The 14,970-nt window shown below is 40.9% G+C and overlaps 3 protein-coding genes across 3 annotated transcripts in view; all 3 read right to left on the bottom strand.

The window, feature by feature from the left end:
* LOC308077759 (torsin-4A-like) overlaps positions 1 to 3,873 on the bottom strand; it is a 30,402-nt gene extending 26,529 nt beyond the window's left edge. The window contains 1 exon segment of the mRNA XM_080418668.1: positions 3,809 to 3,873. The gene's annotated coding sequence lies outside the window, so the exon portion shown is untranslated.
* LOC308077758 (BRCA1-associated protein-like) overlaps positions 1 to 14,970 on the bottom strand; it is an 801,007-nt gene that overhangs the window by 729,064 nt on the left and 56,973 nt on the right. The window lies entirely within an intron of this gene.
* LOC308079071 (kelch domain-containing protein 3-like) lies at positions 7,894 to 13,085 on the bottom strand (the record flags this gene model as incomplete). Its single annotated transcript, XM_080420409.1, has 2 exons — positions 7,894 to 7,915; positions 12,133 to 13,085. 2 exons carry the CDS (start codon positions 13,083 to 13,085, stop codon positions 7,894 to 7,896), a joined length of 975 nt encoding a protein of 324 aa, XP_080276535.1.

Below are 14,970 nucleotides of genomic sequence, written 5' to 3'. Positions count from 1 at the left end.
GCTCTGCAGTAGAGGTGAAGAACAAAGTCCTTTCCTCAGCTGTATTTACTGTCCATAATGTAGTCTTATTGACCAGATCAGAACGCTTGAATGTTTGAAAACAAAACGGGTATTTCCCCGGGAAGAACGTCTATGGACGTTTTCACAACACAATATAAAACATATATATATAAAACATAGATCTACAAGCTCATAGCGCGGCACCGAGTGCCGTGCTATGAGCTTGTATATCTGCTATTTTTTTTTTTAATCGTGAAAATGTGTGCAAATATTTAAAAAAAATATTCTTTTAAGCGAACGTTTGTAGAAATATGTTGTTCCAGGGACCCCCCCAGAAGCAAAGATTTGAGTTACAAATGTTTGCTTTAAAAATATATATATTCAAAGATTTGCACACATTTTCACGATTTTTCAAAAATAGCAGATCTACAAGCTCGGTGCCGCGCTATGAGCTTGTAGATCTGCTATTTTCGAATAGCCAAAGAAATCTAAAATGACACAGATGCGTTTCCGGATTGAATGTGTTTAAGCTATAACTAGGCTAAGTTTGAACTTAAGTGTGAGGTGGTGCAACAAGTGTCCTGTACGTGCAGAAATAAGGTGAATGAATAATAATAATACTGCTGCCGGCGTTATTTTTTTTTTTTGGTGGTGATGAGGTCATATACCGTCATGATTCACTGAGTCATCATCAAAGTATGACTCATCACTTTATGACTCAGTACGGCTGCTTTGATGATAAGATTAAATAGTGCCTTGTAGATCTGCAAGCTATTTTCAAAATATTTAAATTTAATGCCTCAACTCCTACAATTCCAAGTGTTTTCGGTGGGGGGGGGGGGTCCCCAGTTCACATATGATTATTTTGGGGGGTCGCACCATAGTGCCCTCCAGGCTAGATGGCAAGCTCCGGGACCTGGGCCTGAATACATCACTGTGCGACTGGATACTGGACTTCCTGACGGACCGCCCCCAGTCGGTGAGAGTGGCTGGTCGGACCTCCTCCACACTGAGTCTCAGTATAGGGGCACCACAGGGCTGTGTCCTCAGCCCTCTCCTATACTCCCTGTACACCTATGACTGCGTAGCGACACAGACATCAAACCATGTCGTGAAGTTTGCTGACGACACAGCAGTGGTGGGTCTGATTTCCGGCGGCGACGAATCGGCCTACAGGGAGGAGGTGGCCACCTTGGAGCAGTGGTGCATGGACAATCACCTCTCTCTAAATGTTAAGAAAACAAAGGAGATTGTGGTGGACTACAGAAAGAAGAAGGATGAGCTCCAACCAGTTCACATCAATGGCTCAGCGGTGGAGAGGGTGGACACCTTTAAGTATCTGGGAGTGAATATTGAGAAGGACCTGACCTGGGACTGCCATGTTACCGCAGTCGTAAAAAAGGCCCAACAGCGCCTGTACGGGCTCAGGCGCCTGAAGCAATTCGGCCTGAGACCCAACACCATCAGGGACTTCTACAGAGGCACAATAGAGAGCCTCCTAACAAGCAGCTTTACATCCTGGTACGGCAGTTGCACGGACAGAAACCGAAAGGCGCTGAGGAGGGTTGTTCGTACTGCAGAGAAAATCACCGGGTGTGAGCTGCCCAGTATGGAGGACCTCTACACCCAGCGCTGCCTAAACAAATCACTGAGGATCATTAAAGACCCCACCCACCCCCATAAAATACTATTTTCCCCACTAAAATCAAGAAGGGTAAAGGGATACAAGATCCTCTCAGCACGTACCAGCAGGCTGAGGAACAGTTTCTTCCCACAGGCCATCAGGCTGTTAAATGACAGTGGAAAATGAAATGTGCAATAACTGTACTCTGCACTATGCACTTTCCTTAAACTGATTTGCCTGTGTTTGTTTATTTATTGCTTATGAGCGTTTTAGGTTGTTTTATTATTGGAGCTTCCGAGCGTAAGTTTTTCACATGTATGTACCTGTGCATCTAAGTGACAATAAAAGGGTTTGGGCTATTCAAAAATAGCAGCTCTACAAGCTCATGGCGCGGCACCGAGTGCTGCTATGAGCTTGTATATCTGTTATTTTTATTTATTTTTTATCATGAAAATGTGTGCACATTTTTTAATATATATTTTGTACAGTTTTTTTGGAAGAACGTATGTTGCTATAATATCAGTGGTTCTCAAACTTTGCCATGTCGAGGACCACCAAAAATTATATGTATTTGGCCACGCACACCCCCTTCTAAAAAATATTTTGTTCCAGGGACCCCCCCAGAAGTAGATATTTTAATTTAAACAATTTAAACATTTAAAAATTGTATGTATATAAAAATATTCAAATTATACCCATTTTCACAATAAATTTTGTTGTTGTTGTTGCAGATCTACAAGCTCATAGCACAGCACGCAAATCTTCAAATAAAAAATGACATAAACCACTTGAACCCCTACAGTATATTCTGGGTAAAACGTTGCACACAAACTGTGTGTTTGTAGATCGGCTGTTTTATAGAGCCCTAAATGAGACCCCGGTCTACTACTAAACCCTAACAGTGCAGACTTACAGTAAAGGGCAGGGGTCATATCAACATTTTTCATTTTGTGAAAAAGTATGCAAGGAGCCCTCCGTCCACACTAATGCTATTGTTTCTTAAACAATGAACACAATGTGTAACATTATGATGTTCTATTAACATTGTTCCTGCTGTTCTACATACTGCCAAGTAACCAGATGAAGAAATCACAGATTCAAGCTTTAACCTTTACTTTCATATGAAATATCAGAGACAGACTATGACGATTTTATGGAAGATGCTTCTGAACATGTTGCTAGTTTGAGCACTTCAAAAGATCTAATCTTAAAAAAACTACAGATAATAGCCGATCTACAAACTAATCTACAATCTACAAGCTAATCTACAAGCTCTCAATGCGTCACAGACACATTGAGAGCTTGTAGATCGGCCTGTAGATTGTAGCTTGTACTGATTTATGTGGGATCCAAATAACTGAAATCAGCCGTGGCGACTGAGAACTTTAATCCTTTGGAATAAGGTTTAAGCATAGTTTTACTGAGGTTAAGGTTAGGAATAAGGTTAGGTTTAGACATAGTTTTACTGAGGTTAAGGTTAGGAATAAGGTTAGGTTTAGACATAGTTTTACTGATGTTAAGGTTAGGAATAAGGTTAGGTTTAGACATAGTTTTACTGAGGTTAAGGTTAGGAATAAGGTTAGGTTTAGACATAGTTTTACTGAGGTTAAGGTTAGGAATAAGGTTAGGTTTAGACATAGTTTTACTGATGTTAAGGTTAGGAATAAGGTTAGGTTTAGACATAGTTTTACTGAGGTTAAGGTTAGGAATAAGGTTAGGTTTAGACATAGTTTTACTGAGGTTAAGGTTAGGAATAAGGTTAGGTTTAGACATAGTTTTACTGAGGTTAAGGTTAGGAATAAGGTTAGGTTTAGACATAGTTTTACTGATGTTAAGGTTATGAATAAGGTTAGGTTTAGACATAGTTTTACTGAGGTTAAGGTTAGGAATAAGGTTAGGTTTAGACATAGTTTTACTGATGTTAAGGTTAGGAATAAGGTTAGGTTTAGACATAGTTTTACTGAGGTTAAGGTTATGAATAAGGTTAGGTTTAGACATAGTTTTACTGATGTTAAGGTTAGGAATAAGGTTAGGTTTAGACATAGTTTTACTGAGGTTAAGGTTAGGAATAAGGTTAGGTTTAGACATAGTTTTACTGATGTTAAGGTTATGAATAAGGTTAGGTTTAGGCATAGTTTTACTGAGTTTAAGGTTAGGAATAAGGTTAGGTTTGGGCAGGAATACCTGGTGGCGACCGTTCCGAGTTGGCCGGATTTGACCCGGGGCGAGCGAGCGTGTTTTGGGGCGAGCCTTCTTGTATTCCCAGCAAGCTGCTGTCTTTCAACACCATGTCGTGCCTACAGTATATATTTTGAGCTTGTCAGTCATTATCAAAGAGGTTAGTAATTAGTTCACTACTCAGCCACAGTGCTAGGAAACATTCAGCGCCCTGGAACTCTTGTTTTGAAAGAGCACCTCATGACTAAAGTGTTTGTTTACCTTTTGAGGAACAATTAACACAACAACAAAAAAATCTGTGTCACGTTTGAGCCTACAGCTGTTTTACAATTTCCTTTCCTGTGGAAACTATGACTACTGATGCCTGCAGTGGTGTAACGTAACTAAGTACATTTACTCGAGTACTGTACTTAAGTCCAAATTTGAGGTATTTATTGCTACACTTGAGTATTTCCAATTTTCTGATTTTTGATACTTTTACTTAAGTATAAAATGTGAGTATACTTCTTCCACCACTGCCATGTTGTAACTGCTGCTGAGAATCAGTTTTGTAATCTCTCTCCAGGCTGTAGTACTGTCCATGCTGCTTGTTTACTGCATAACACAATGCTTCAATGGAACAAAGACACTGTCCCTTCAAGGAAAGATGATACTGATCTGTCTGTCTGTCTGTCTGTCTGTCTGTCCATTTCACAAGTAGTGTGTGTAGGGCTGAGAGAGAGACAGTCTTACATTCCAAACATTTTCTAATCCTTTCAACACATTCTAGTAAAGTTTAGACCCCAGCTTACAGTACATTCATTCAGTTGCACACACACACACACACACACACGCACACGCACACGCACACGCACGCACACAAAATGAGTGAATGAATTTGATCCAGTCTTTTTGCATTATATTGCTCCATTATAAAGTATGTTCCTCTCTTCTCTTCACAGGACATGAAAGGAGGCAGTGAAGAGTGAACCTGGCTGGAGTTCAGTGTTGCCAGGTTTTGTAAGAGAAACAAGCAACCAGGTCTATGAAAACAAGCCCAAAAGAAGTGACTATATAGGCTACTGTGTACATGATGAGCCCTTTGAGCCTATTATGCGTCGGCCATTTGAAAATAGCAGATCTACAAGCTCGAGCTTGTAGATCTGCTATTTTCAAAAAAAAAGTCTTTAAGAAGATGTGAAAAAAATGTGGAATACCTTTGAAACATTTTAACAACACAAATCTTGTATGGGGGTCCCTGTATGGCATAAAATATTTTCAGATGGGGGTCCGACACATATTAACTTAGGGGGTCCTTGACATGAAAATGTTTGAAAACCACTGTTTTAAAGAACATTAGACAGAAAGCCCCAAAACAAGCAACTACACTTTTCGGAACAAGCCCCCCCCCCAAAAACAAACAAACAAACAAAAAAACAAAAAAACGTAACCCGTAACTACCAATATTTACAAGTGACTTGTAGAAAAACAAACCCACAAAGTTGCTTATCATAAGCAGACGTGGCAACACTGCTCAGGGGGCCGAGCAGCCAGCTGCACATACCATACCTCTGTGTGTGTGTGTGTGTGTGTGTGTGTGTGTGTGTGTGTGTGTGTGTGTGTGTGTGTGTGTGTGTGTGTGTGTGTGTGTGTGTGTGTATGCAAAGCGTGGGAGAGGGAAGTCACACAGAGTGATTGTATAGTAGTAACTGTGTAACAATGGAACAAAAACATGCATGAATCAGCTCTCTCTCTCTCTCTCTCTCTTTCTGCTTACCTTCAGCACACAGACCCAGGTTTCAGACGTCTGACTCCAGTGGTTCCTCTCTACTCCCTCTGCATGGTTCTGTAGTGAAGGAAGGGGAGGAGGAATGGAAGACAGTACAGTCAAAACCTTCAGAGTTAACAGTAAAAGTCAGTCAGGAAGGACTTGTCTTCTCTTCCTCCTATCTCTCTATCTTCACCTCCCCAGTCATCTGCAGGCTCCACCTCCTTCCTCTTTTTTTCTTTCCTTTTTTTTAAATACAACTTTTCTTAGGGGAAATCTTTTCTTTTTTTTGGTTTTACACCACACTTGCTGCATAGTGGCCATTTCCATGTTGAAAAGATTAGCATATTTAAACTAAAGCATACGTTTGGTAGCCTTGAATAGGAATATTTATCAGTATTTATCAAAATACATTTACAATGCTTTGATTCCAGCTAATTCTGTGTCTTATTATCAACAGTTAAAAATGTACAGAAAAGAGGTACACATGTGTAAATAAAAGCATACATAGCCTATATATGTTGTAAATAGAAGCATACATAGCCTATATCTGTTGTAAATAGAAGCATACATAGCCTATATCTGTTGTAAATAGAAGCATACATAGCCTATATCTGTTGTAAATAGAAGCATACATAGCCTATATATGTTGTAAATAGAAGCATACATAGCCTATATCTGTTGTAAATAGAAGCATACATAGCCTATATCTGTTGTAAATAGAAGCATACATAGCCTATATCTGTTGTAAATAGAAGCATACATAGTCTATATCTGTTGTAAATAGAAGCATACATAGTCTATATCTGTTGTAAATAGAAGCATACATAGCCTATATCTGTTGTAAATAGAAGCATACATAGCCTATATATGTTGTAAATAGAAGCATACATAGCCTATATCTGTTGTAAATAGAAGCATACATAGCCTATATATGTTGTAAATAGAAGCATACATAGCCTATATATGTTGTAAATAGAAGCATGCATAGCCTATATCTGTTGTAAATAGAAGCATACATAGTCTATATCTGTTGTAAATAGAAGCATGCATAGCCTATATCTGTTGTAAATAGAAGCATACATAGCCTATATATGTTGTAAATAGAAGCATACATAGTCTATATCTGTTGTAAATAGAAGCATACATAGCCTATATCTGTTGTAAATAGAAGCATACATAGTCTATATCTGTTGTAAATAGAAGCATACATAGCCTATATCTGTTGTAAATAGAAGCATACATAGCCTATATCTGTTGTAAATAGAAGCATACATAGTCTATATCTGTTGTAAATAGAAGCATACATAGTCACATAATGTGCTATGGATGTATATGGATGTATATGGGTATATACGTAGCCTACTTGTTCTAGCGGAGAAAACTGCGGTATGGCAAATATTTGCATATTATGTGTTCCATTTGCCTATAAGACCAAAGAAGTATCCACTTCCCCTACACAGTGACTGAACAGATATCTATTGTGACAGCCAGTATATGTGGTCGCATTAGATCACATGAAGGTTTTACACACACATACTTATCCTGTCAAATCACATTCTTGTGTGCAGTCATTCCTAGTTAACTGTTAGTTGAACCACATGGCAGGTTTCAGGTGTGTTCTTATAAACACTTCAACCCCAGCATGCATGCCTATTCTGGGGGAGGAACATTCGCCAAAAAAATAGCAGATCTACAAGCTCAGGATATAGGAAGTTAGAGAGGAAGAGTGTCATAGCGTATAGTACTATGTAAGCAGTGAAATAAATTAAAAGAAGAGTGTCATAGTGTATAGTACTAGGTAAGCAGTGAAATAAATTAAAAGAAGAGTGTCATAGTGTATAGTACAAGGCCAAATTTGCTTATAATAAGCAGACATGGCAACACTGGTAATTTTGGGCTTCATGAGTTTTTCTTTCTTTATTATTAAATATAAAAAATAGAACCATTCATACACTGGTGCAGGTGTGTAACAGATTAAAAGTTAAAAATAACAGACAACTTCAGACATTAATTATACTAGTCCATACCTAGACGACAATATTGACTTTTTAATAATCATTATATGGAAATGACCTAAAATGAGAAGGTTCCCCATAACTGCTGAAAAAGCTGTGTGGCAAAAGAAGAATCATGCAATGACCGGCTATAGGTGGATAACATCACATGTTGACATTTTTAATCTGTACATAGCCATATCACAATAAGGGCTTTTTATTTTAAACTGTATTCACATTCCTCATCCAGATACGTTAGTGAGTTCCTTGGACTTACTCTTTTTGCAGTTCGGTCCTTTTCCCCCAATGATCTTCAGCCCACTTTTGTACTCACTATAGAGAGCCAATCAGAATCCTTTGCTGCTGTATCTGCAAGACAGTTGGACAATTGCGCTTCATTGTTACATCTTGTGTACCGGTACATAAGAGTTCAACTTAATAATAATAATAATAATAATAATAATAATAATAATAATAATAAACTCTCTCACTGCCAGACTTATTTCTGGCCGTGTTTGCCCACTGCCAGCGATTTTTCGATTTTCTTACCCTTTTCAAGTAGTCACAGAATATTTATCGTTCTTGGCAGCCAGGGCATTCAGAAAAATACTTGCGATAACTCGTTCTTGGCAGCCAGAGAGTTAAACACCGTAAAAAATATAAAAAAAAGAAAGCAAGAGAGCGCAAACAAAGAGAGAACATCTGTGTATGTACAGTACACGTGCATTTGAGCTTGACATATTATATACCAACAGCATTTTTCAGTAGCTGCCACATTTCTTTATGTAAACAACTTCACAGTATCTTCTATATACAGCAGTTTAGGTAGGAACAGCTCAAGCATATTAAAGTGCAATAAAAGGAGGCTCCACCACTAAGACCATCGGTAGAGCCAGGGGGTTGGGGGGGGCTTAAAGAATTCCACTACACTTCATAGGAAGAATGAATCCAGTTTCAAGTAACGGTGCAAAACAAGTAGGAGCGCGTACCATCATGGAAATGAGGCTATACAGTTACAGTAAGCCTTCCTGGAGCCATGGGGCCCGGGTTTGAATCTGACCCCAGGGTCTTTGCTGCATGTCAACCCCACCCCCACCCGTCTCTCTCTCTCTCCAGAAATAAAGCAGAGAATGCTTTCAGGTAGGGGGAGGGGCCAAGCGCCCCAATGTGCCGGGGGGGGGGGGGTCCAAGGGGTCCCCACAAAAGTAGATAATAATTTTAACCACTTTTATCCATTTATAGGTTCAAAAATAGCAGATATACGAGCTTGTACATCTGCTATTTTTGAAAACCTTTTTGAAAAATCTTGAAAACGTTCTCAGATGGGGGGCCAAATATATATATGAATTTTGTGGGTCCTTGCCATGAACATTTTTGAGAACCATCAAAGTAAGGCATACGAGATAATTATGTGAATAATCATAGCTTACAAACAGGAACGTCAAACATCCATGTCATTTTAGACTTCTTTGGCCATTCCAAAAACATTTGTAACTCAAATCTTTACTTCATGTGGGGGTCCCTGGAACAACACATTTTGAGATGGGGGTTCTTTAGCAAAATACATATGGAAAATCTAAATCCTAAGAGTATGTTGCTATATCAGTGGTGCTCCAACTTTTCCATGTCAAGGACCCCCAAAATGATATGCATTTGGCCACGGACCCCCATTTCAAAATATGTTGTTCCAGGGACCCCCCAGAAGCAAAGATTTGAGTAAAAAAAATTCCCTTTAAAAATATATATACAGTAATTACTGTCAGGCAGAAACGTATGTCCTGTTTCTTTACAGGAAATGTAAAAAAGAACCATGTGCTCCAGTGTATCCAATTATTTAGTTTATAGATTATTTCAATCTGGCCTGTCATTATACGCAAATGTTTTTTTATTTTCTATTTTTTACATTCTTTCAAAAATAGCTGATCTACAAGCTCACAACATGCGTTGTGGGGGGGTCCCCAGTAAAAGTATAGTTAATGTAGCATCACTGTCATTTTAACCACTTGGCCATATTCTTGTGTACAGCTGTCTAATAAGGGGTTGCTAGGGGCTAACTTGTGGTCGCTAGGGTAAAACACATGGTTGCTAGGGTAAAACAGTGGTCTTAATAGGCAGTTGCTAGGGTCCAATATGGAGGTGCTAGAGTGTTATAGGCGGTTGCTAGGGTAAATATCTGGCTGATATGGTAAAACAGTGGTTGCTAGGGTCTAATAGGCTGTTGCTATAGGGTCTAAAAGGTGGTTGTTAGGGTCTAATAGGTGGTTGCTAGGGTACAACTGTGGTTGCTAAGGTAAACCTGGTTGTTACTAAGGTGGGATTAGTGGTTGCTAAGGAAAAACAGGGGTTGCTATGGTAAACGTGAATGAGGAATACCTTTTGAGTGTACTGTGCCTTTAAGAGAGTGACCCAATTTAACATTTGTCCATATACGGGCATGCAATGGACAAAGGTAGACAGATAGTTAGATAGATGTGTTGTTTTTAATTCATCCAAGAAATGCTGCTGATGATGAAGATGATGATGAAGATGAACAACACTGATCATGCTGATCTATACTTCATAAATAAACCGCTGTTGTTGGGCAGAAACCTCTTATCTCCATATTCGAACTTTTTGTGTTTTAACGTCACTATGACAACATTACGTCATGTCAACATGACATAACCATATAAGGAGCTCCCAATGCAGCTACGCCCAAATATGGAGTGTGTTGTCTGACCTCCATGTGTCGTCATGCATCAGCCGCAAACAAATCGGTCAGCTCCAAATATGGGCACAAAAGGGGGTTGCCCATTTACTGATGACATCAGCGATCTCCATATATGGGCATAAAATGGACAGGGACAAGGACTGACCAATCTGGTTGTCCAGATCCGACCGCTATGCCCATATATGGTCATGTGCATATATGGGACCGACCGACTTCAAACTCGCCGTGTGAATCGGCAAGGACTGGAGGGAGTGCGTCGCCCGCCGTCGACTAGTTTGGATTATACAGTTATTATACAGAACTGCCAATCCAACCAATATGCCCATATATGGGCATATAGTTTTATATTGATGACATCACGGATTTCCATATATGGGGTTAAAAGGGGACAAGGACTGACAGATAAAGGGACACAGGTAGACAGACAGAAACAGACGTCTCCATATATGGGCACAAAAGGGATACAGACAGACGGGTACAAGGGGTACTCTGACACAAAGCCCCCGACACTATGGCTCAGATATATTGATTGGATCGGTGGAGCGACGCCCGAACCTCACGTGTTTTATATTTTGGTGAATTCATAATCTCACATTTAAATACATATTTCACAGTTTAAAGAAATAGTTCACATAAAAAATATCCATTACTCACCCCCATGGAGAATTGAATTCATGGATATTTTTGGTTTTTTGTCGCATTCCTAAGCCAATAATTTGACCCCTAGGACAGGGGTCTTCAACAGGGGGTCCGGGACCCCTAGGGGGTCCCCAGAGTTACTACAGGGGGGCCGCCAAATCTTTGTGTGATAGGATCATGTTTTTACATGAACCACTTGAACCCCAGCATCCCTATTCTGAGTGGAACATTAGCCACAAATAGCAGATCTACAAGCTCGCAGCGCGAGGCGTTGTGAGCTTTGCTTGTAGATCTGCTATTTTTGGAAAAGAGGTTTGGTGTAGAGGGAAAAAAAGACTACATATTGACAATTCAAGTGGTTAAATGTCTGAAAATACACATTAATCGAACATACACTGACGATAGTGCTGTCAAAGTCTATGAAGCTGTCTCAGAAATCTATGAAAATTTTTAATTTACAACATAATTTTATACAATATGTAGTGGGGATCCCTGCTTCTTCTATCTCTCAGCCAAGGGGTCCTTTGCCTGAAAACGTTGAAGACCCCTGCTCTAGGAGACGAGCCATCTATAAGAGGGTTCGCTAAGATCATCATTCAATTTAAATCGTACAAGGCCGATGCTAGTGGGGAACACATGCCCTCTGGTTGTGTCTGTGTCCCTTTGATGTAAAAAGAAGGGAACGTGATAAATTACTGCTCTCCCATGTTTATATTTCATTAACCAATAAGAACAAGGTCTGGCCCAAGCCAGGCCTTCATCAGGTTACAGGAGTATGGTCTGTTCTAACAATAAGTAGCTCAGTCAATGAGCGTCATCACTCAATCCATTAACCAATAGGTAGGCTATCTAAGTGAGGTTCACCTCCCATGAAAGGGATAGAGATGTATCTATGTTATGCCCATATATGCATATCTCTGTAATCTGTCTGTCTGTCTTGCCATGACTCTTTTATGAGATAGTCCCGTCTGTCTTTTGCTGTGTCCCTTTTATGCCCATATTTAGAGATCTCTGTATCTGTTTTGAGAACAAATCTTGTGTTTTTCAAGTGGTTTTCATACTCTTGAAAAAGTCCAGGAATGCAGCAAACCATCGGTGTGGTGGAGATACTAAGCTTCCATTTCGAATCCTCTTTTCCGACCTGATGTTATGTGGGAGTTCAGACTGCTTCAGACCGTACTGAATAACTGCCAGCTTGCATAACGTCTTCAGACTAGGACTTAAGTCTAATATGTACAGTTCATCAGGTCTATGTCCTCCAAAGAAGATGATACGATTCCCCACCATGCAACAGCACATCCTAGACATCGGACCCTTGAAGTACCCTTGGGCCCAAGGGGACGCTTCCCCGTTGGGCTCAACCTTCGTCCAGGAGAAGGTCCCTGGATTGTATTTCCAAAAATCATCGAAGTGCCGGAACATGTTTTGTCCACCAAATACGTAGAAATCTCCATTGTAGGCAAAGGCTGAATGACCCCAACGTCTTTCCGGTAGAAGCTGTGCAGGTGTGGTCTCCCAGCAGTTGGTCTCTGTGTCAAACACTCCGCAGTTGTTGCCAAAGTAGTTGTAGCTGTAGCCCCCGAATACAAACATCTTTGTCCCGATGATGGTGGCAGAGTGTTCCTGTGAACCAGGTGCCGGAGTTCCTTCGGTGTCGATTAAAGACCAGACCATCGTGGTGGTGTCCAACTTGTGGATGTCGTTGTAACTGCATCCGGGTCCTCCAGATCCTCCAAAGATGTACATGTACTTCCCCAAGACACAGGCTGAGTGCTGCCACCTGGCCTCTGGAACGTTCCCAGATATCTTGGGCTTGAACCATGTGTGGGTGTTGACGTCAAAGGCATAAAGCTCGTTGCTGTGCTCGTCGGAGTACTGCCCTGTGTAAGTACGCCCGCCCCAGATGTAGATGGTATCTTCTATCAGAACAGCTGTGTGACCATAGCGCCTTGAGGGAACCACCTCAAGGGCGTCGTTCTCCTCTTCTCCAGCTGTCACTACTGGGGGCAACGTCACCCAGCGCAGAGACACTGTGTTGAATACATTCACATCAATCTGACCCATGTGGGTCTCCTCCCACTTACATAACCCTCCAAAGGAGAACACTTTGTGCCCCACTGCCACCACAGCATGGTAGTCCCTCTTAAAGCCTCCTTTCTGATGCAATGTCCACTGAAACATTTCACACATCTTCTTGAAGATAGATAGAGTCTTGGAGGTCTGTATTGAAGGGTCCTAAGAGCCGAGCACTGTGGTCTTCGTAGTGGGTAATGTGAGCTTTCACTGAGACCGTGGTGGCTTATAACCTCTCCGGCAGTGACATCATCACTCAGCCATGCCCAAATATGGCTGAGTTGGGTCTGTGATGTCAGACAACAGCGGTAACCATAGCAACGTTGTACACAAGTGTGCATCAACAGCGGTAACCATAGCAACGTGGTACAGAAACATTGCGTAACCATGGCGACTTGATATCAACAAACCTGGATGCAGCACTCGGGCACAGTGGTAAAGTCCCTGCCCACTATGGAGGTTGTTGGTTCGAATCCACGTGGTGCATCCGGCTTTGACTGGCGTCTATGCAAACACAATTGGCCCATGTTCGAGGGAGGGGCGCCGGGCGGGGAGGGTGATGTGTGTCACCACATGTAACCCTACGGGCTGGGGGGGGCACCTGTCAGCATGGAGTGTTGGGCGGGAGGAGAAGCACGAAGGCTCTACGTCTTCCGGTGGGGGCTCCTCACTGGCAGGTGAGTCAGTAGGATACGACAGCAGTGACAACACAGACATGTGTGTGGGGAGGAATTAATTGGCATAACGACAAAATTGGGGAGAAAAAAAGGGGTGTAAATAATTGGCTACTCTAAAAAATTTTTTTTAAATAAATAATAAATAATAACAACAACAACAACAAACCTGAATGCAGTGAAATAATTTTTGAAGCCAAAGATTGTTGGTAGAGTTTGGGGTTTTGTATCAAAATCAGGCTTGAACAGCAGTTTGCACTCACACAGTGAATGGTTGGTGACTCTTGACTATGTCAAGAAGTTTACCAACTGTACCTTGGAAGTCTGGTAAGTAAATCTACCAGACTATTAAGTAAAGACAATGCAACACAAAAAGACATTAGGTGAAGGCTCGGGAAGGCTCATGGTGCTTATAGTGGGATAGCTTAACAAGATAATCGAAACGAAGCGGATAAAAGCGCCAAATTTATATAAATAAAATATTATAAATATTTTTTTCCCTGGACTCCTTGGATCATGACGCAACTTCCCATATAGGTCCCGCCCCTTTTCCGATTTAAAAATGTTACGACATTTTGCGCTATCTTCAAAACACATATTTTGCTATTACTCTTACAAATTAAATCCAAAATTCACACAAATCGGCACACACTGTGTCTTTGGTTATGTGATGTAGATGTATCAGTCCGATTTCTCATATTCCCCTCAGATTGGCTACGATTGGCTTCTAAAATTTGTGGGAGGGTCCGTTTGGCAAAAAATGGCACAAATCATTAACACAGCCTCCTATCTTTCCAAATTCGTATCATTGATGGGCCACTAATAAACACAGAGCCAATGCTATTTCACTTCCACCCATAGGGGGCGCAACTAATTCTACAAATATCACTGTTTTTGCACCAAATTAAGTACAAATTGTCTTGTGAGTCAAACATTTGCAATTGCAAAGTGGTGAACAGTCCAAATTTGATTTGCCACATTTGCAGGTGGAACAGTCCCCTTTACAAGAGCATCTGATCAGCTCTCTGCATGCTCTGGAGACTTCTGGAATTGTCATCCAAACTGGCACCCATGCCTCCGATTCCTTGGTCCATCCATATTCATGTGGGGAAGGAAAACTTGTTCTGTTTGTAGGCTGGTCGCCCAGATGCCTGCTTGATAAACTGCCCGCTTAACATGCTGAAGTAGTGCATCTTGGGTGGGTGGCAGTTTCTCCATCGACCTATTCCCATGACAGAAGAGATCTTTTCTAGTCTGGTTGATGGAGATCAAAGGACTGGATTTGTCATACAGGATAACTGTCAGTCTCTCAAGCTTCTGGAACTGCT

Source organism: Gymnoscopelus braueri (assembly GCF_963280865.1).
Source record: "Gymnoscopelus braueri genome assembly, chromosome: 22".
Lineage (NCBI taxonomy): Eukaryota > Metazoa > Chordata > Actinopteri > Myctophiformes > Myctophidae > Gymnoscopelus > Gymnoscopelus braueri.
This window is presented reverse-complemented; position numbering and strand designations above follow the sequence as displayed.